Below are 21,926 nucleotides of genomic sequence, written 5' to 3' on the forward strand. Positions count from 1 at the left end.
CGGGAGGGAGGGGGCAAGATGTAGTGTGGGAGAGGCGGCGGCGGGGGGTGGGGTGGGGAGGGAGAAACAGGAGGGAGGGAGGAGCAGGGGAGGCGCTCGTTGTAGCCCCCCCATTCCTGCCGAACTTTTTTTCCTGGTAATTTATGCTCCTGATATTCCAATTCACGGGTGACCCATTTCCTAAAAAGGAAGTGAAGATGAAGCTAATCTGAGAGATTACTATATTCAGGTCGCTGGACTGAGGCTTGTTTGAGCAGATAAGTTTAAGAGGATTGCAGCCAAGGAGCCAGGGGTCTGGGGGTCCGTCCACAAGTCCGTTTGTCTCCAGGGACGAGGGGATATTGGCTGCTTTGGCGGAGGTCTGTCCCGCTGGGTAACGCCCGCTGGATTCCTTCACAGAAAGTGGAGGAGGTGAGCCAGCCCAAGGCTCCTGCTTCCCGCTCCCAGGCCATACCAGCGGCCCTCTCCGAGGTGGGACGGAGGAGACGGGAGAAGGCAGCCGGCTCTCCCTGCGCCCCCTCGGGGCCCTGCCCCTCACACATGTCCAACAGGCGTGGTCCTCCCAGTCCCAGCCCCCTTCTCCCCTGGGGCATCTGTCCTCCTGGCGCCCCGCCCCACCCCCAGAAGTGTCATTGGCCTCTCCCTCCCTCCCGTCCAGCCAGAACCTGTCCTCCCAGACTTCTCCGCTCCAGGCACTGCGTCCACCCTTCCTGCCCCCACCCCTCCTGGACCAGCTGCTGCTTCTTTTTTTTTTTTTTTGGCTGTGATGCTTGCAGATCTCAGTTCCAGGACTGAACCCAGGCCGCGGCAGTGAAACCGCCGAGTCCTAACCATTGGACTACCGGGGAACCTGGATCAGCTTCTCCTGAACCCCAAACTTGCTCGCCCCAGTGAGCAGTATGGTTAGGCTCTGGGGTCCACTGGCCCCTCCATTCTGGGCCTCTGCGCCAGCCCCTGCTCAGACCCCGTCCTCCCCAAACCCCCATCCAGGGAATCATAGGTCAAGGGGGCAGCAGGGCCTGCCCAGGCCGCCCTCGCAGCCACCTCAGGGCCTCCTTCCTTCCCGCGAGCTCTGGCCTGGACCTGTTCCACTTGCCTCTCTGGCCGCCTTCCTAAAAGCCGAGGGTCCCCTCACAGCCAGCGGGCTGACCCGCCCTTCGGGGCCTGTGGGAACCCTTCGCCAACTCCCACGAGGCCCAGGACCCACCTCCGTCACATCCTTGACATTCACCGTCTTCTTGGTCTGAGCCACGTGGCCCACGACCCCGATGTCCAGCGGGAAGACGATCTCGGAGTCAGGAGGCACCAGGCAGTCCTCCAGGACGCTGCCGGGCTGCACGCTGAAGAGGCGTGTGGCGAGCTCGGCCATGCCGTTGCGCTGGCGGTACATGAAGAGGCTGCAGCGGTCGGCATGCAGGATGGCGCACAGACGCCGCAGGATCTTGAAGACCACCCGCTCCATGTTCACGCTCTCCTGCATGTCCTGCACCAGCTCGAACAGGGCCGCGCTCTCCTCCACCTGGCACAGCTCTTGGAAGCTGGTGCAGCCCGCCGGGCACCCATCCCCGCAGGCGCTGGCCGCAGCCTCAGGGCTCAGCTTCCTCCCGAAGTACTGGTCCGCGAAGCCGGGGTTCTGGTCCAGGAACGCCTGCACCTGTTCCTCACTGAGGCTCATGGTGCCCGGCTTCCCGTCTGGAGGAGCGCCGGCCCCCAGCGCACCAGGCCCTGCAGCAAACACTGTCATCAGCAAAGCCTTTCTTAGCGATGATTACCGCACCAGCTGACTCGCCCACGCCTGCCCTCCCCCCACCCCCAGGCCCCGGACTGCCCGCTTCCTGGGAAAACCGGAGCCCCTGGACCGGGGGCTGCAGTGTAAGAGCTCAGGCCTTCTGCCTGAGGCAGGGATCCTGGGCGCTGGGATAGGCCCTCACACCCAACCCCTGGAGAGGGGTAACCCCCGGAGTGCCATGACCCCTTCTGCCCGAGCGGCCGCCCGAGGACTTGGGATGGGCCGACAGGTAGCTCCAAGTCTCTTGGGCCCCCAGAGTCGGGCTCAGGTGTTGTGGGGTGGCAGGGCACCAGCTCTGCCTCGGGGAGGTGGAGGGACCCCCCCGACAGTGCTGCCCACGCCCACGGAGGGAAGTGGGGAGAAGGGAGGAAGATGTGGAATTGGGACCATAGGGGTTCTGCACAGACTTTCCCTTCTCCTATGTGGTGAAGAGGCGGCTCTTGTCTGTTAAGAGCCAGCATCCTTAGTTAGAAATGGTCTTGGCGAATGCCCACCACGCATCTCCCTTCTCGGCCTAATTCCTACGTATTGGGACCCTTATTCACGCTGCTGGACCCTCTCCTTGCACAGGACCCGCAGCTGCACTGACGGCACTGCCATATTTTACAGACGGGATCATTCCTGAGCGTCCGTGCCTCCATCGGGGACCCACGGGCCCAGACGGCAGCAAGCTCCTCCGGCTGAAGCCGCGGCCGTCCTCCCCTGAGTCAGACGGCTATTAGCCTCCCGGTGAGCCAGGATGAGATCAGAAAGGTCGGGGGTTACAACTGGAGGACTCATCCCAGGTCAGTCTGACTCTCACGTCACACAAGAAACCATGTGCAGATGTGTGTGCATACGTGGGTGTGCTTACATGTGCGGGGGTGCTGGGTGCGCACGAGGACGAGGGTGCGTGCGTGAGTGTGCACGTGTGCTCGGGGACTGCTGGACGGCTGGGGGTGGGAGCTCTGTCCACGGTGTGACACGTCACACCGTCACGTGTGTGTGACCAGCCGTGCACACCACTCACGAAGGTTGGGGGGGCCTGGCGTTCTGGGCTCACCTTCTGCAGCAGCCAGAGGGATGCTGGCCCCCCGTGAGAGATGGGAGCAGAGCAGCTCAGCTGGAACCAGGAGTCACCGAGGACCCGGAGGGAAAGAGCCTGAAGTTTCTTTGTCTTTCTCGTGCTGCCTGTGTCTATATTGTTACCACGCTCTGAACTGGGAGGCACGGTTTGTGTGCACTGAGCTGGTAGAGACGTGCACGCGCGCGTTTGCGCGTGGGCCCTGCGCCCCTTGGCTTGCATGAGTCTGTTCCAGGGAGCCTTCCGCGTGGGCCCTGGCGGGCTCCCGGCAGCTGTACCGGCCACAGTGGGCCCAGCGGGCCAAGCGTGGGCACTGGCCTCGGGCCGCGACGTTCCTGCCTCTGCTGAGTCACCAGCAGGTTCTTTTCACGGATCTGCTCTGAGGTCCCCCACTTCCCTGAAAACAGTGAGTGTGACTGGGGCCGAGGGACAACCACACACCTGTGGGTGGTGCTGTGGGCGGGCGCTGGTGCTTGGCTTTGCGGCCAGGGCTGTGGTCACCGTGCTCTGAATTCAGCCCCAGACGGCTTCCAGAGCCCCCAGAGCTGGAGTCCAGGTCACGCCTGCACGTGAGGCCAGTGCCGACGAGGCAGCCATCTGGCCGAGCGGGTCGCTGGGGGGATGCTTCCCAGACCCTCCGCTCACCCCACCCGGGGCGCCCCCTCCCTGCACGTGCTCCTCTCCTCTCCCCTCCCCGCGGGGCCGAAGAGGGCGTGGCGTGGGCGTGGCGCTCACCTGTGTGAGGCGCGCGCCTGCTTCTGGCGGGGCTGGGGGCACGGCCCTGGGCTCAGAGGCACTGGCGCTGGAGGGGCTCGGTGGGGCTTCAGCGCAGAGTGCGTGGGGAGCACTCTCGGGGGACACGGGGGGCAGTGAGTGAGCTACTGGCGGGTCTCGCTGCCCCCAGCCCTCAAGTGCTTGCAGGTGTGGGAGCAGAGGCCCCGGCGTTAGTGCCCTGAGGGGCCCTGGGCGCGTGGCTCCAAGTGCCCAGCCACCTTGCCTGCAGTGCTCCTCCCCTCTCACTTCTCAAGGTGCCCGCTGGTGGCGCCTGGGCCCCTGAGCGGCCCCCAGGGGTGGACTCGATGCCGTTGGATGCACCACTTAGGGGTGCCTGCACGGTGTGCAGAAAGGTGTGTCTGGAGGGGCTCCTGTAAGGTGCGCCTGTGGGATACACCTTTGAGATGCACCTGTGAGGTGCTGCACCTGTGCGGTGCACACGTGACGTACACCTGTGTTCAAGGCTCCATCGGATACGACAGGTAACTTCTCCACAGGTGAACCTGGAGGGCGTTTGAGGAGAAATGGGATTGCTCCTTCACCAGGGTCCTGCTAATTTTACCTCATCATCATGTGGGACTTTATCAGCAAGCCCATCCTGGGAGCCATTTACAGCAAGGTGTGTCTCAATAGCTATTACGTGGAGAGAGTTCTAGGTTCTTGTCCCAAACTGTGGAGAGGATGCAATTTCACAAGGAGCAAATGCCCTGAAATTAAAATTAACCAGTCAAGAGGAATGGCAAGAGGTGGAAAGGATGAGAAAATCGGAGTTCCCATTCAGAAATCTCATGAAATTTGTGGTGCAGAAAATGGACACCTCCATTAAGACCTTTTACAGGGTGGTTTCGCTGGAGAGATGACGGGGAGGTGGTAGCGGTCCCGCCGTGAAAGGACGGGTGCTAACGGGGGGTGGGTGGGGTGAGGGGGAGCCGCTCAGACTCTGACCCACGCATCCCCGCCCCCGCCTGCTGCCTGACTCCAGGGCAGACTCTAGCCAACCAGCACCTTGCCATGTGTTTTTGTGAGCAGTGACGACATGAAGGGTGTGGCGCGGGCGTGGTGCATGGCGAGGGCCCACGAAACAGGCCGCGGAGGGCTGGGCTGGGAGGCTGGGACTGGGGAGAGAACAGAGGTCAACCTCGCGGGGGCCTGGGGGGAGGGGGCACAGAGCTGGGAGCAGTGGGTCGGGGGCGAGGCGGCCACCCATCTGGGGTCTGTGTTGATCTGGAGGAGCCAAAACATGGGTAGAAAACAACGTCAGACGGAGAAGAGAAAGCAGGGCTGGTGCCTGGCGTTTGGGTGGTGGTGTCCAGGGGAAACTGGCACTTCCTCACTCAGGCTTTGTCATCATCTTCAGCGTGGCACGGACTCGGGCCTTGATGTGCTTGAGCCCGGCATGGGGTGAGGGGACCTCCAAACGGGACCACACACCTACCGGGGGTGAGGCTGGGGGGCCAGCACCACGAGCCGCCCAGAGCACAGAGGGCAGGGGCAGGAGGCAGAACACGTCCCATCCCAGCAGGATCTGTGGTGTCCCCAGGGAGGCTCGGGGTGACTGAAGTCCCTGTGAGCCGGTCCCCTGCGGCAGGCAGGAGCGGGGGTGTACGGAGGGGCCCCGGCCCACAGCCAGGGGCCGGCCCCACTGCCAGACGTATGAGTGTGGACATCTTAGACCATCCCGCCTCAGGACAGCTGCCAGCTGACCACGGCCCCAGTGTGACCTCAGGCGAGACTGGCAGAACTGCCCAGCTGAGCCCCGTCCAAATGAGTGACCCACAGATCATGAGACAGGAAGTTGCTTAAGCCATTAAGATTTGGGGCGTCTTGTCCTGTCATGCGTGGCTGATTCCCTGAAAACAGAGCCGGGGGCAAATACTTCACAGGAGAGCCACGATCCCGGGGGCAGTGGGGGTGGATGGAGAGTGAACCCTGGTCCCCAAGGAGCCACAGACACAGCTGGCCGAGCAGCAGGTGTGACCATTCGGCCACGTGCCCCAGGACAGCTGAGGAAGGAGGACGGCGGGGACTTGATCTCCTCTTTTCCTCCGGTCTCCCGCTTCCCATTGGCCAAGGCTTGTCCCGTGGGGAGTGAGCTTCCACACCCTCAGGGGCACCCCAGGCCTGTGGGCAGCCATTCTGCCATTCAGGAACCCTAGGCCAGAAGTGGCAGGAGAAGCGGCCAAGGGGGACTGTGCCCCCCCGAGCCCCAGGCGGGAGGTCAGAGGGGGTGAGGTGGACCAGAGGGAGGGCCTGGGGCACTGCGACAACCCCAGGGGCCACAGTGGGAGTCTCACGCAGTGTTCCCAGTGGGTCACCACCCAACAGGAGGCAGCTCTCCAGCTGAATGGGACATGTTAGAAGTAACATAAGAAAGCACGTGTCGTCGGAGAGCTAGCAATGCAGGGGATCACCCTGCCACCTCCCACGAGGGGGCTGTGTCGGGTCCAGGGGGTAGATGCAGCCCTGCTCACTGGCGCCGTTTCCCTGCCAGGAGCTTTGCTGGCGATGTTGGTCCCTCCTCTCTGCACACAAGTCCAAGCCAGCGATTCTGTACTGGGACCCAGGGCACCGGCCCTTTCTGGCCTGCCCATCACCATTTTTAGTGGCTGCACAGAATTCCATTTTGTGGAGGTTTCGCACTTATTTAATTAATTAGTCTCCTATTCATGGACATTTAGGATGTTCCTGTTTGAGTTTTGAGGGGAATTTAATGCTGCCTTGTTCTCCGCCCCAGTTTTGGAACAGCTGAGAGAGCGGATGGAGGGGACCATCACCTTTGTTGCTGCCAGCCCTCCAGAGAAGGCGTGGCCTCGGGTGCTGCCAGGTGGCCTAGCTAATGCTGCCTGCCTCCCAGGTAAGGGCCTCCCGGGCCATTACCTACCTGGATCCAGGGGCAGAAGAGATGGGATCCCTCAAGCTTACAGAATTTTAATAGCTTCACTTAGCTCAACCAAAAAAGGACCTATGGCTGTGACTGCCAACCAAGTAGCATTCCGCCTCCATGGGGGGGGGGTTGAGAGGGGCACATGGAGAGCTCAGGGGGGCAGGGGAGTACGAGCAGGCATCCCCTTGGTACCACAGGTACCACAGTCTTTTCTGTTTAAAACTGTAAAGAAGGCCTCGGTGAATTAACTTCTGCCTTTTGTTTTTTTAACCTGGAATCTGTGAATGGGAATCTATTTGGAAATAAAGTCTTTGCCGATGTAACCCATTTAAGATGAGCCCTACTGGACTAGGGTGGGTGGTGTCTCTATAAGAAGAAGCACAGAGGAGAAGGCCACTCGTGGACGGAGACAGAGACTGAGGTGCTGTGTCTGCAACCAAGGGGCGCAAGGGCAGCCAGCCCCCACCGGAGCTGGAGAGAGGCCTGGACTTCTGGCCTCCAGAACTGAGAGATAATAAACTGTTCAAGCCCCCACGTGGTGTACTCGGTTAGGGCAGCCCCACAAGGCTAACGCAGGTGGTGGGCCAGGTTTGGCTGTGGACTGTAGTTTGCCTGGTCTAAGCCAGCCTCATCTTGGGGCCAGAGACTGGCTGGGGGCCAGCTTGGAGCTGCCTGGAATGTTTCCTGGCAACTGCCGCCGGTGCAGAGGGAAGCACCCGGGCCATGCTGGCCAGTCATGATTCTTTGCTCTGGGACACGCACAGTGGTTGCCCAGTCGTGGCTGCACTGGGGAAGGCAAGTCTGAGGGCAGGGCCAAACCCAGAGGAGGGAAGCGCCCAGAACCCACCCTCCCCAGCGGGTGTCCATTCAGCCCTGTGAGCAGCTTTTCTCAACCGGTGGGGGAAATTCGGCTGTTATCGTGTGAGCCCGGGCTCCGCAGAGAAACAGACCAGTAGGCTCTGCGGCCTGAGCGTGAATCTCAGAGTGAGACTCACCGTGGGAAGTGTTTGAATGCACAGGAAACAAGCTGAGAGGGATGGGCCCTCCCCTCAGACGGGACGTATGCTTGACTGCGACAGAAAACTCAGGTGATGATCACAGACCCAAGGGCCAAGAGGAACGTTGAAAAGCCCTGTGACAGAATATTCTGGTTCAAAGGATCAGTCTGCTCAGAAGAAGCCGTGGCTGCACGTAAGGTGACAAGTAAGGAGTTGGGATAAAATACTACTGCCCAGCGGGGATCGCAAAAGCAGTGGCCGGCAGTCTGGTAAGAGGATTAAGCTCCACCCCCACATCCCTGCAACTGACCTCAGGCAACTGACCTGTGGCTTTGGCTAATGGAATGTGGAAGGAAGCAAGAGTGGCACTTCTCAGCAGTCGTGGGGGCCTCCAGGGCCCTTTATCCCTCTTCTATGAACGCGTCACATCCCCAAAGGGGCTATTTGGGGTCCTAGAATGAAGAAGACAGACCACAGCCTCCTGCAACCATGAAATATGAGTGAGGGATACTTTGATGGTTGTAAGCCACTCTCATCTGAGGCTGATTACTACCCCAGCACAACTCAAGAAGTTAACTTCCTTTTTAACCGCAGATCGGAGTTGAGTGAATCCTATCCCCCAGTTCATGACACGTTGTCACCACTGGTCCTGTTCCATCTTGCATTTTATTTTATCCACTTATCCTATTTATTTATTTATTTGGCTGTGTCGGGATCTTCGTTGCAGCGCGTGGGCTTCTCTCTAGTTGTGGTTCGCAGGCTCGGTAGTTGCGGTGCACAGGCTTAGCTGCCTCGCGGCATGTGGGATCTTAGTTCCCCAACCAGGGATCGAACCCGTGTCCCCTGCACTGGAAGGTGGATTCTTAACCACTGGACTATCAGTGAAGTCCCCTACCTATCCCTCCATCCACCATCCATCTGTTCTCCCAGCTCCTGTCTTTCAGTTTGAGTACTACCTTCTAGTATCTTCCATCAGGTACCACCTTAAAAAGTTATGGGGGCATGTAAAGAAAAAGTGAATTTTCTTTTATGAATTCAAGTTCAAACTAACGGATTCAATTCACTCAGTGTTGATGTAAGCCACTAAGCAATGTTTAAAGGGAAATTTATAGCATTAAAGGATTATGTAAGAAACGAAGAAAGGTCTCAAATCAGAACCAGAAAAAAAAAGAGCAAACTAAAGCCAAAGTAAGCAGAAAAAAAGGGGGAAAATAAGAGAGCAGAATCAATGAAATATAAAACAAAAAATAAAGAAAATAATGAAACCGGAAACTAGTTTTTACAAACGGTCAAAAACTGACAAACCTCTAGCCAAACTGATCAAGCAAAAAGCACACAGATTATCAATATCAGGAATGAAAGAGGGAATTTCACTACAGATCCTACAGACATAAAATTTTTTTTTAAGTTTTAAACATTTTATTCTTTCAGCTTTATTGAGATATATTTTACATATAATAAAAATCACACTTAAAAGGGAATATTGTGGACAACTTTATGCCAGCAAATCTGAAAACTTCAATGTAGTAGACAAATTCTTCAAAAGACACAAACTACTAACGTTTATCAAGAAAAACATATAACCTGAGTAGCCGTATAACTGTTTAAAAAAATTGAATGTATAGTTAAAATCATCCCAGAAAGAAAACTTTAACCCCAGACGTTTTCACAAGTGAATTCTACCAAACACTTAGGGAAGAAATAATACCAATTCTACACAGATTCTTCAGAAAAGGGAAAGTGAGTACTTCGCAACCCAGTTATGAAGGTAGCATCACGTGACACTAAAACAAGACAGAAACATTACCAGAAAACTAAACATAGTATCCCTCACTAACCTAGACACAAAAATCCTCAACATCACTTCGTTATACAGCAGAAACTCACACACCATGGTAAAGCAATTATACCCCAATGAAGATGTTAAAAAAAAAATCCTCAACAAAATAATAGCAAATCACATCCGCCCCAGTATAAAAAGGACAACACATTATGACTGTTGAGAAAGGCAGTCTTGTGCACACAGTCTTTTAATCCCCCACTTGGCCCATAACAATGGGCCTTGGGCCTGGAGCACTTCCTCACCAAGAGGTAAAGAGTCCTCAAGCCTGTACTGGGCTTGTCACCTTGTGTGGGAATATTTTCCCCTGTTTTAGGCTCAATATGTGTTCCTCTGTTCTGCTTAGGAGTGTATGCCGTAGGGCACCTGACCAGCCCCACATCTGCTCCTTGTAGGGAGGAGACGGGGTCCTCCTGCTGCAGCACAAGCGGGGTGCATGCAGGCTAATGGCCACATATCAGCTGCTGGGAAGGACCCGCTGGCCATGGGAGACCAACACTCACTTGTGAAGCTGTTATTTTGCTCTGTCACTTCTCTGTGTGCGTAAAGCTTGTTCCATCGAGTGCTTGACTGTATTGTGTTTTCCTTGGTGACTCCTAAAGCAAGATGTAGTGGGCAGAAGTATCTGTACCTCTCTTCCTGATAATAGGCAATAGATGCTACTTGCCTGAGAATGACCAAGTGGGAATTAGATTAGGAATGCCATAAATGTAATTCACCATACTAACAGACTGAAAAAGAAAAGCCATATAATAATTTCAACAAATACAACAACAACAACAAATTGACAAAACTCATCACCTGTTCATGATTAAACAAACTCTCAGAAAACTAGAAATAGATTTCAACCTGATGAAAATTTTCTCCAGAAAAGCATCATACTTAAGGATGAAAAATCAGATGATTTCCCACTGAAATCAGGAACAATGGGGAATTCCCTGGTGGTCCAGTGATTAGGACTCCGTGCTTCCCTGGTCAGGGAGCTAAGATCCCTGCTGCGGTGCAGGCACAATAAACAAACAAACAAATAAACAAAACATAAAAGGCATGCAGGTAGGAAAAGAAGCATTAAAACTGTTTCTACTTACCTGTGATATGATTGTCTATATAGAAAATGTTGAGGAATCTACAAAACTAGCTGCTAGCGTAAGTCAATTTAGCAAGGTTACAGAATTAAAAGGCAACTTGAAAAATCAAATGTATCTCCATATACTAGTAACAAACAATTGGACAAGAAAGTATTATTTAAAGTAGTATTTACAGAAGGATTAAATATACAAAATACTTAAAGGTAAATTTAACAAAATGTGTGCAAGGCCTGTATACTGAAAACTATAAAATATTGACAGAAATTAATGAAGACCTAAATAAATGTAGAGATAAACCTTGTTCATGGATCAGAAGATTCAACGTTGCTAACATACCACTTATGCTCAAATTAATCTATAGGTTCAGTATAATTCCAATCAAAATCATCTGGTCAGCATTACTAAGAAGACTCCTGATAACACCGAGGTTTGGTGAGGGGATGGAGTGCTGGGAACTTTCATTCTGCTGAGGGAAGTGCAGAATGGTACAGCCACTCTGGAAAACAATGAGTCAGTTTCTTATAAAGTTAAATGTAAACGTTAGACACAACCTAGCAATTCCACTCCTAAGTATATACCCAAGAAAAATTAAAACATATGTTCACAAAAGACTTGCACGTGAATGTTAACTCATAGTAACTCCACATGGACAAACTATGTCCATCATCTTGTGAATGGATAGTCAAATCTTGGTGGAATTCTACTCAACAATAAAAACAAAGCATTGTCAAGTGAAAGAAGCCAAACATGAAAGACTACATACTTTATGATTGTAGGAGCATGAAAGTTTTTACTAAAACTACAGCAACAGAAATCAGATGAGCAGTTATGTAGGGCCTGGGGTGGAGGAGAGCATGACTGAAAAGGGGAACTTTGGTGGAGGGTTTGGACTAGTCCTGTATTGTGACTGTGGTGGTGACTCATACCAATGTGTACAGTTGTCCAAACTCATTGAATCGAACACTTAAAATCAGTGATTGTTATTGCACATAAATTGTGTCTCAATAAAAACGCGCACAAAAATCTGAACATATACATTACTCATGATCCAACAAAATGCAGGCTCAAGTGCATCAGTGCACAAGCATAAGAAAGTTCACAACAGCTTTATTCATAATATCCCCAAACTAGAAACAATCAAATGCTCATCATCAGTAAAATGGATAAATTGTGGCACATTCGCACAATGGCTTAGTACCAGCATTAAAAGGGATAAACTACAGACACAACAACAGGCATTCAGTTGGACGAAAGAAACCAGATGTGCAACAATCATGCTCTATGATTCCATTTGTATTAAGTTCAAAAAACAGGCAAAGCCAAACTGAAATGTTTAGGGGTGCATGCTTAGGTGATCAAAGTACAAATAAACACAAAGAAGTGGTTTCAGTGAAGTCAGCAGAACCTTTGGGGGAGGGCAGGGCGAGCTGCATCTTTGCATCTTCAGTGTTCTGTTTCCTGATGTGGTGGCAAGGACGCAGGTGCTCATATAAGTCATTAAACTGTTCCATGCATATTTTATGGATGTTCCTGTGGCTCTGTTATATTGTACAAGACGAAAGCTTATAAAATAGTAAAGTGCATGCTGTATCGCCAATAATTCACTGGCTCTGGTTTTGTGAGACTGAGCGCTTTACGTGAACCATCACTTGTGCAGCGTTGGCACAGAGACGCACACACTGCACCTACACGTGAAGATCAATATTGATTGTTCCTGGAAAAAAAAGGGGCTTAGAATTAATAATAACAGAAACATTTGAGCATTTAACCAGTTAAAAAGATAAAGGATAAAAATGCTGGAAAGTTAAATGAAAAACAAATTAGAAAAAATAATTAGAATCAGCCAAATTAATTGAAGTAAACACTGTAGGAGATTGGATTTTAGATGCTAATAAATATGTAAGATTAAAATGCAATTTAAAGTTAATAGGGAAAATATTCTTCACTTGACACATGATTACCTCTGTAATCAGAAAAAAACACATGACGGTTTAAAAACATCGTCATCATTGGGCTTCCCTGGTGGCGCAGTGGTTGAGAATCCGCCTGCCAATGCAGGGGACACGGGTTCGAGACCTGGTTTGGGAAGATCCCACATGCCGCGGAGCGGCTGGGCCCCGTGAGCCACAATTACTGAGCCTGCGCGTCTGGAGCCTGTGCTCCGCAACAAGAGAGGCCGCGACAGTGAGAGGCCCGCGCACCGCGATGAAGAGTGGCCCCCGCTTGCCACAACTAGAGAAGGTCCTCCCACAGAAACGAAGACCCAACACAGCCATAAATAAATAAATAAATAAATTTAAAAAAAAACAAAAAACCCATTAATTAATTAGTTTAAAAAATAAAAAATAAAAATAAAAACATCGTCATCTCTGCTCTCTGTGCCCTGTTTTTAAAATGTGGCAGTGATGCGTCCCACGCGCTGGCGACTCAAGGGTCCCTGTGGATTTGCTTGGCATGTGGTAGGGTCTGTGATTGCAAAACTTACTCCTTCCCACCTGCCCCTCACCACCTAGAGGGGCATTTCTCACGAGGGCGGTGCTTCTTTCCGGAGTGAGCTCCCTGCCTCAGAGTTCACTGTGGGGCCCCCAAGTCACTTCCTGGACCGCAGCTGTGCCAGGGTCCCCGCTGGCCGCTGTCGGGGTGGCTGGGAGGGGAGGAGCTTCACAGGTGAGACCGTCAGGGGTTGGGGAAAAGGATTCTGTCAAAAAGCAATGGAATTAACTTTCAAAATGTGCATGGGTTGTTTTAATTTACACCCCTGGTCGTAGGTGTCAGAAACCAGCTCAGGTGCAGAGGCGCTCACTGTGAAAGTGGGCGGTTACAGGGTCCCTGTGAGCTTTGTATGGCAGGGACCCCAGACTTCTGCCCCTCCCTCCTGCGGACACAGAGGGGAGACAGACACACTCTCGGCAAGATAGCTGACCATCTGCTGAGTGCCAGGCGGTGGGAGGCCGGGCGGGGGGGAAACCCGAGATGAACACTGTGATGGGGGCAGGACTGTCCACCTGCACGAGACCCCCCACATGCCGCCATTTCCCCAGCCCAGCCTTCTCGAAGCAGTGCTTCTAAAACACAGCACAGCATCCTTTGGCCCTTCTAGGGTCTCCCCAGCCTCAGGATGAAGTCCGAACTTGCACAGCTCAAGACACTTTATGACAGGACACCCGCTGGTCGCTCTCTGCCGGCAGAGCTCCACAAGCTCTCCGCAACAGGGAGGTGGGTCCTCTCCCGCCTGCTGGCCTGGCCTGTGTCACCTGGCCCCGTTCTCCTTGGGAGCAAACCTGGACTGACATTAGATGCTGTCACAGGACAGAGCAACCCCAGGTTGGCTGCCATCAACCCATCCATCCATCTGGTCACTCGTCCATTCTGCTCGGCTAGGGCAGGGCCGAGCCCTGATGGGGAGAAGGTGGGGACAAGTCGGACACGGACCCTGCCTGCACCGAGCTCCCAGTCTGGTCGGGAAGACAGACGTTGAGACCACTGGGAGATCCTGCTTGTTATGGGAGACTCTTTGTTAGGAGCTGGAGGGCAGGGAGGTGGGGTGCAGGGAGGTGGGGCGGAGGGAGGTGGGGTGCAGGGAGGTGGGGTGCAGGGAGGTGGGGCGGAGGGAGGTGGAGCGGAGGGAGGTGGGGTGCAGTGAGGTGGGGTGCAGGGAGGTGGGGTGGAGGGAGGTGGGGTGCAGGGAGGTGGGGCGGAGGGAGGTGGGGCGCAGGGAGGTGGGGCGGAGGGAGGTGGGGTGCAGGGAGGTGGGGTGGAGGGAGGTGGGGCGGAGGGAGGTGGGGTGCAGGGAGGTGGGGCGGAGGGAGGTGGGGCGGAGGGAGGTGGGGCGGAGGGAGGTGGGGTGCAGGGAGGTGGGGCGGAGGGAGGTGGGGTGCAGGGAGGTGGGGCGCAGGGAGGTGGGGCGGAGGGAGGTGGGGCGCAGGGAGGTGGGGGGCAGGGTGGTGGGGGGCAGGGGGAGGGCACAGAGTCTGGGTTTGAGTTCTGTCTCCACAGGTCACCCGATTTTGGGTGGGAAGCCTCTGTTAGGATCACAGTGCCAGGTGCCTCAGGGTTTGTTGCAAGGACTGAACAAGAAAGCCCTGGGGAGCACTCTTTACATTGCCGGCAGGACAGAGGGCACCCAACAAAAGTTAGGTCCGACTAAGGGAGCTGAAGCTAAGGTCTAAGAAATGAAAAGGCTGAGGATGTGGCATGGGGAACATAAAGCAGAAAAAGGCAACAGCACATGCCAAGGCCCTGCTTGTGGAAGAGGCACGGCTCATTTAAGGAACATAGAGGTGGTCAAGGGGAGGGAAGTGTCCAGTGAGAGGGGGCGGTGGCGAGCTCCGGAGGAGAGAGGAGGCCAGATCCCGGAGAAATACTAAACCACAGACCTGCCTAGTTCAGGTCTTTCGATTTGAGAGGCTGCTGCACGACCCCGCCCCCCAGCCCGCCCAGGCCGACTCAGGCCTTCTTTCGAGGCCGGGCGCAGGACCAGGCGAGTCAGCTCCCTTCTCCCCGCAAAGCCTGATCAATCGGGCTGCTGCGGCACCGCATTGGGAATGGAGAAGCGGCTCCATCCTTCACGGAGGTGGCTGCAAACCTCGTCTCCCTGGAAACCGAAATAATCATTGGAAGTCAGCTCATAGCAACTCCGCTTACGCGCGTGGGTGCCACGATTATTATACAAGCTGATTTACACACTGTCCTTTTAAAACCTATACACCATAAATGTGAAAGAAGGCTCACTACCCCTACTTTTCTGGCAAGTCGTCATGCATGCGGAGCAGGACGGAATCAGGAGGTTCAGCCGATGTTCTAAAATCTGCACCCCCCGCTAAAAATACCGCCAAACCTGCTCCTTCTCCGCGCAGCTACTGACGTTCAAGTCAATCCCACGCAAATGTCCAGAGAGCCGCATGAAGGGCGCTCACATGTATTCACTGGGCAGATGGCTTCCGTGAAACGTGGGCGAGGGACCCCTGCGCGCGGGCTGCCTGGCGAATGCGGGTGAGGCTTTCTCCAGACGCAAGCGGCCTCTGGGGGCTTGTGCCCCTGCTCGCCGGGCACCCTGGACACTCTGTGAAGGAAGGGGCATGACGCTGTGAGTTCTGGGGGACGTCTTCCCAGGCCTGAACTTGCCAAGCGGGCGTCAGGAACGCGGGTGTGTTCTCAAAGCACCCCTGCACCTCCCCCGTCCCCTCCTCCCCCAGCGCGTTCTCTAGCTGCTGCCACTCCTGCCTCCCCTGGATCCAGCGCAAAGTTATTTAACGCTGCAATTAGCCGGCAGGGTGAGTCATCGGCTCCCCGTGCCTCGCTGCAGCAGCGGCAGCGACGGTGTGGAAAGAGCCGAGGGCGCGGGCCCAGACGCTCGGCCCGGTGGGACCTCAGAGGGCTTTCCAGAGACGCCCCTCCCAGGTCTGGTTCCGGGAGGAGGCTGGGGGCCCAGAGAGGCCTGGGGGAAGGCCATCTGCACGCCCCACCCACCCCCAAGCCTTCCTCTCACTCATCGAGAGTTCTTCTCGGTCCGCGTCGGTCGGAAGGAGCCGATTTACCCTCCCCCGCGCTGCACCCCCCTCCCCCGCGGTGCTCTCAGGCCGTGAACCGCCTTCTGATGAGTTAACTCACTCGCACCCGCATCTGGGGGAAATTCCTGCATGATCCCTGAGAAGGGCTTTTGCGACTAAAGCGCAACGAGACTCCTCCAAGGTTCTGCCTGAGGCTTCACCTCCAGTTCCGCAGCACTTGCACCCCCTCCCCCGCGCCCTCGAGCCGGTACTACCCGGGCGGCGCAGGAGGGTCGCAGCCTCTGAGCTCCTCCTCCAAACCCTGCCCCCCACCCCGCATCCGGACTCCCGCCCTCATCTCACCCCTCCCCCGAGCTCCTCGCTCCCCGTCCCTTCCCCCACCCCCACCCCCGCACTCAAACCTCCTCCCCCCCCCCACCCCGGGCTCTTCCTTCTTCCGCTTTCCCCCAGACTCGCCTCTTCCCCCTCCCGCAGTCAGGCTTTCCCCCGTAGCCCCTCAGCGCCGGGGCGCCCCTATTCCTGCCCCCAAGCTAACTTCCCAGGCTTCCTGATTTCTAGCAGGCCGGTGGGCATGGAGTGAGACCCCAGCCCTGTGACCAGGGGAGCGCAAAGGCAGGGTCTCGAGAGGTGGGAGGTGCCGGAGGTGGGGCCTGGGGGCATCAGGGGAGGGAGGCAGGGGTGGAGGGTGGCGTTCCCAGAGAGGCCAGGGGCGCTGATAGGGGGAGGAAGGCGGAGAGACGCGGCGAGCGGGCACCTCTCCTTGGGGAGGCGGCAGAGGGGTGTCCTAGGGGCTACGGGGGTTGGGGGGAAGGGGGGAGGGCGGCGCCTGGGCCTGGCGCACCGGGCCGCGGGTGGGGTGGGGGGGAGCTGAACGTCCTGGGAGGGGCACCGCGGGCTGGGGAGTGGGCGCGCGCGTCCTGCGGTCCTCCGCGTCGCATCGGTTCCCTGCGCGGGGCCGCGGCGGCGGCGGCGGGAGGCGGAGGATGCGGGCTCCGGCGGCGGCGGCGGCGGCGGCGGCGGCGCGGGCCCGGGAGGACGCGGGAGGATGAGGAGGAGGCCGGCGGTCCGGCCGCGCGGCGCCGGGAGGAGGCGCAGGCGGCGGGGGCGGCGGCGGGCGGCGGCGGGCGCGCGGGGTGCGGGCCGGCTCGGGCGCGGAGGATGAAGTGGAGCGTCCGCGGGGCCTGCGCCGCGCTCTCCTCCTGCCTCCTGCTCGCCTGCGCGCTCAGTGCCGCCGCCGTCGGCCTCAAGTGCTTCTCGCTGGGCTCGGAGCTGCGCGGGGAGCCGTTCCGGCTGGGGGCGGCCGCCGGCGCCTTCTACTCGGGGCTGCTGCTGGCCGCCGGCCTCTCGCTGCTCGGCGCCGCCCTGCTCTGCTGCGGGCCCCGGGACGCTCCCCTCGCGGGGCCGGGGCCGGGCCCGGGGCTCGGGGTCCCCGCGGCCCCAGCGGGGGCTCCGGAGGCTGCGCCGGGCGAGCCGGGGAGCGCAGCCGGGCCCTCGGGGCGGGTGAACAGCCAGAACCTGCTCCTGCTCGGCGTTCTCGTCTTCATGCTCGGGGTCCTCAGCGCCTTCGCGGGCGCCGTGATCGACGGCGACACCGTGTCCCTAGTGGAACGCAAGTACTCCCACTACTGCCTGCCCCCGCGCGCGCCGGCCGCGGCCCCTGGCCCGGCCCCGGGCACTGCGGCCGCGGCCCCCGGCGCCCCGCGCGCCCGTAGCACCCTGGACAGCGCCACGTCCGCCAAGTGCCGCCAGCTGAAGGACTACCAGCGCGGCCTGGTGCTTTCCACCGTCTTCAACTCGCTCGAGTGCCTCCTGGGCCTGCTCAGCCTCCTGCTGGTCAAGAACTACAAGTCCTCGCAGGCCCGGCGCGGCCGGCGCGGCCGGCGGAAGGGAGGCCGGGCCCTGGCGCGGCCCCGCGGCGGCCCGGGGTTCCGTGCGCAGCCGCCAGGCTCCCGGGCGCGGCGGGGCCGACGGGGCCGGCGGGGGCGGAGGCTGCAGCAGCGGCCGAGCGAGGCTTCCATCCTGTCCCCGGAGGAGTCGGACTTCGCCGCCCCTGGGGACTGCGCGGGCTTCGCGGCGCGCCACGCGGTCTCCTACATCAACGTGGGCGTCTTCCACGCGTTTGACGAGGCGGGCGTGGAGGTGTGCTGCGGGGGGCACCCGTCTGTGGAGCTGCCGGGGTACGCGCCCTCGGACCCCGACCTCAACGCCTCCTACCCCTACTGCTGCCGGCCGCCCTGCGAGGCGGCGCGCCCCTGGGAGCCGAGCCGGGCCTGCTGAGCCCCCGGGCCGATCCGGATGTACTGCGGCCGCCTCCCTACCCGCCACCGCAGCGAGGGAGGTCGGGGGCTGGCGGGGCGCAGAGCCAGGCCTCTCCGTGGCGACGCATCTTCAGGGGCGGTCTGGCCCAGCGCCTCTGGGGGCCACCCGCCACGAGACTGGTCCTCCAGTATGATTATTTATGTGTCTGGGAGGTTTCTCTTGTTTTCTGTGTCTGTTCGTATCCGGACTCCATTTTAAAGTTTACAATAAATGTTTTGGGGTTGGCTCGCCCCACCGCACTTCTCTTTGGCAAGTCCGTTCCCTGGGCGCCCTCCGAGACCGGAGTGAGAGCTCACCCAGCGAGGGTGATTTCGCGGCGGGAAGAACGCTCGCTGAGAGGGCAGAAAGACAGAGCAGCTGGTCCTTTAGGAATGGAAGACGTGAAGAAGCACCCAACAGCAACACTTTGTACACGGATGTGCCTGCTTTTGTTGGTACTTTCTTACTGTAAAGCGCTCCATAAACAGTGAAAATGTTTGGTAAATTTATTGCAATTTAAAATTGGTGAGTTCCTTTATTAAATTAACTGCCATGTTATTGGAGATATTCGTCACATTGGGGTTAGAGGATGTCGACACAAATCCGTTTTGGGGGGAAATGATTGAATTTGGTCAGACAAATGTTGAGTTTGAACAGTTGTATTATGCTAGTTGGTTGACTAAATCCAACCTCTTTCTGAGACTAAATTTCTGTGTGTATATCAGGTCCCATACATTTCTTTTTCTGGAAACTGGCGATGGGGTTTTTACAGCAAAGCTGAGCTTATTTTGGTTAATACATAAGAACAATCCAATCCTATTCTGGAAAATCACAGTCATAGTTTTTCTGGCAAAGATTATTATCCTGTTGATTAATTCATTAATCTGGTGATTTTGAATATTATAGCATTTCATTTGAAATATACCCCTTAAATAGCCTTAATTGATGTGAAGGTCATACTTTCAAATCATTAGGATATGCATGTGTGTGCATGTTTACACATGCAATATGAAATGCGTTCCAGATGATGGTGAAGTGTGTTTCCACCCAGGCTTGTGGGCTGACTGGGAGCCAGGCAGGCTCTGAATCTTGGGAAAAGGTGATCCAACTCCCATGTGCTGGAATTGTGGTGCCAGGCAGGTGTGCTGCTAATTCTGAACGTGCTCGAAGCAGAGCCCCACCTTGACCCGAATGGTGTGTGCCTCCTGCAAAAGGAGCTGAGGGCACACTCTGTGCTCTGCTAGGGTGAGCACAGCACAAGACACTTGAGGTGACAGAAGCTAAGGAAATAATGTGTAATCTCTCTAGAGTGTATAGGGGCCCACTTCTAACTGTGAATAAGTAGCCAGATGTAGCGTTGGAGATGTAGTTTCCGGGTGCAGGCTCTGGGTGAGACCTCTCCTTAGCTCCTAGGGCACTGCCTGCAGCTCGAGTTCCCATGTACCCAGGTGACCGAGGCCCACATCCAGCCGGGACCTGGCCAGACTGCCCAGCTGCAACGGAAACTGCTACAGAGAGGAGGCCCTCTTTCCACTCAGAGAAGTGCAGACCTGTCACCGTTCAGTGGAGGAGGCAAAGCAGTCGTGCTGATGCTTGGACCATTACTTTGAAACCTGGGGATTCTGATCGGAGAGGCCACGGGCAGTGTCTTCTCCTTGTTATGCTGATGCCACCCGAGGAAGAAGAATCATCCAGAGCCAACCTATTAGGTCCTCATCCACAGACCTCTTCAGATAATGGTCCATATTGGGCCTCTGGCTTCAGCCAGGCTGAGGGCCCGGCCCAACTAGTCCCACTCCGGTCCTTATGGCCTGGCGCCCCCTGCCCCCACACCCCCAGCCTACTGGCCATCAATGTAAGTAGAAAAAGTGATAAGTGGCAGCACAAGTGACTTTTAAAATACTTTTCCCCATCTACCTAAGCCAAATCAATACGGCACTGCCAGGCATCTCCTGCCCCCTGAGCAGGGCTGCTCCTCACTCCTGGGGCAGAGACCTCACCGGCAGCTGCAAGGCTTGCCTTCCAGAACTAACGAGGAGGCAGCCTGGCCAGTGTGTGCCCAGTGGCTGGGCACGTGGTGGGCTCTTGCGGAAGGCAGCTGGGCGGGGACCCCCGGCACGGAGCAAATGCGTGAGCAGCACAGACGTCAGCTGTCAGGCCCTCCCGTATCCTTCCTGTTTTCTGAGGTTCTGTCTTACACGGTTTGTGCAGCTGAAAATGTTAGATGCCTTCTGAATCTTTCAAATTTGCAAGCAAAATCAAGTGTCAAACTTTCCTTGGGGTAGAGCAGAAGGGCAGAATGGGGCGGGGCAGCAGAGAGCATCTGGGGGTGCGGACAGCGGCTTCTGCCCCGTCAAATGTATGTTTGACCAAGAAGCCAGATGGGATTTTTAAAGATGTGTTTCTAACTCCAGGAATATGGTTAAGTCCACGTTATAGAGGCTGATATAATGATGTGGGATACCAGGGTTTTAATTTTTAAAGTTTACTAGAGGAAATAAAATCTCAAATATCCCTACACTCAAATCGTTCCAAAGACCAGTACTCGGGGAAGCGAGTGGAGAATCGTGAAGCTGCCCAGCTTCCTTCTAATTGGGACGAACTTCCTGTGATGGCTCCAGAGTCCTGGCAGTTTATCCACCGCGCAAGCCCTTCTCATTCACGCTTGTTCTCCTTTTTGAAAGTTTAAGTTAGTTGTTTAGAATTGATTCTTTATGCTCCTTGGAAAATAATGCCAGTTCTTGGAGCTTTCTTAAAATATGGGTCTTATTCTATTTCTCAGAATAATGATAAACTCTTGGCCTGGTGGAGGCCAGACCAAGAGTTTATTATCATCATGAAATACCAAAATTAAACACATTTTAGTGTTTTTACATCACTTAATGCTGAGTTTGTAAGTTACTATTTTAAACATAAAGGTTGTTTATATTTAAAAGAATAATTTAATTAACACCACACATGACACAGTCACCAAAGAAGCCGTGTTTTCTTAAGACTGATGAACCAGTGATCCCAGAGTGCCTGGGTTTACATGCTTCCTCAGGCAGAGGAGGTGCTCTTGGCAACACAAATCGCAACCACAAAACTGAATTTTTGACTGATATTCAATTAAACAATCATTTAATTTAAAAAATCAGGCAGATGGTGTTTGTGGTGAAGATGAAACTGCTGGTGAGCAATGTTTTTACTCTTGGCTGGTGTCGTGACGCCGAGCAGGTGGGAACCTCCAACGTGTACAGAGGCACACACATACGTATGTACGCACACTTATGAATGCACACACAGGCACACAGTTATGTGCGATGCATGCATGCACATATGAGCGTGCACAGACATCACATGAGTGCACACACACATAGGAAAACCCACAAACACAAATGCACACGTGTGCACACGTACACATGCATGCATGTGTTCATACTCCCACACATACACTTGTTTGCAAGCACATGCACCAGTGTATGAACACACACACACACACACGAACACACACACACACACACACACAGCCTCCCCGGCGATGTCTGAGGGCCAGGCCAGTGGCCTTGCCTGGGGCACCCAGGACGCCAGGTGCAACGTGTTGGGTGGAGTGGCCTGGCCGTGGGCTGGTGCTTCCCTTGACAAGGCATCATAGGAGCGCAACTTGGAGGGCACCTGTGGGTGCTGAGCGGCAGCACATAGA

General features: G+C 55.8%; 2 protein-coding genes and 1 long non-coding RNA gene across 4 annotated transcripts in view; 1 reads left to right on the forward strand and 2 right to left on the reverse strand.

Annotated features, from left to right (window-relative positions):
- The window catches only part of PDE6B (phosphodiesterase 6B), a 28,274-nt gene extending 26,599 nt beyond the window's left edge, over positions 1-1,675 (reverse strand). Inside the window, exon 1 of the mRNA XM_057546985.1 lies at positions 1,208-1,675. Within this exon, the coding sequence (XP_057402968.1) occupies positions 1,208-1,675 (468 nt within the window). The remainder of the gene's footprint in view (positions 1-1,207) is intronic.
- Positions 1,676-11,523: 9,848 nt separating this feature from the next.
- On the reverse strand, positions 11,524-15,918 carry LOC103017840 (uncharacterized). 2 transcript variants are annotated; one of them, XR_450934.3, is made up of 4 exons: positions 15,353-15,918; positions 14,813-15,030; positions 12,922-13,134; positions 11,524-12,150 (listed from the first exon to the last, which is right to left on the reverse strand). It is a non-coding gene; the product is annotated as an uncharacterized LOC103017840 (long non-coding RNA). The 2 variants fall into 2 exon arrangements; XR_450935.3 differs by lacking the exon at positions 14,813-15,030 and having other exon boundaries at positions 15,274-15,918.
- A 1,156-nt stretch (positions 15,919-17,074) lies between these two features.
- Positions 17,075-18,690, forward strand: TMEM271 (transmembrane protein 271). Its single transcript, XM_057547290.1, has one exon. The coding sequence runs from the start codon at positions 17,105-17,107 to the stop codon at positions 18,221-18,223; it is 1,119 nt and encodes a 372-aa protein (XP_057403273.1). The 5' UTR covers positions 17,075-17,104; the 3' UTR covers positions 18,224-18,690.
- Positions 18,691-21,926: the final 3,236 nt, after the last annotated feature.

This window comes from Balaenoptera acutorostrata, chromosome 5, assembly GCF_949987535.1.
Source record: "Balaenoptera acutorostrata chromosome 5, mBalAcu1.1, whole genome shotgun sequence".
NCBI lineage: Eukaryota > Metazoa > Chordata > Mammalia > Artiodactyla > Balaenopteridae > Balaenoptera > Balaenoptera acutorostrata.

What these genes read in the sequence shown, in the direction of transcription:
- TMEM271 (XM_057547290.1), top strand. Translation starts at nt 17,105, where the DNA reads ATGAAGTGGAGCGTCCGCGGGGCCTGCGCCGCGCTCTCCTCCTGCCTC.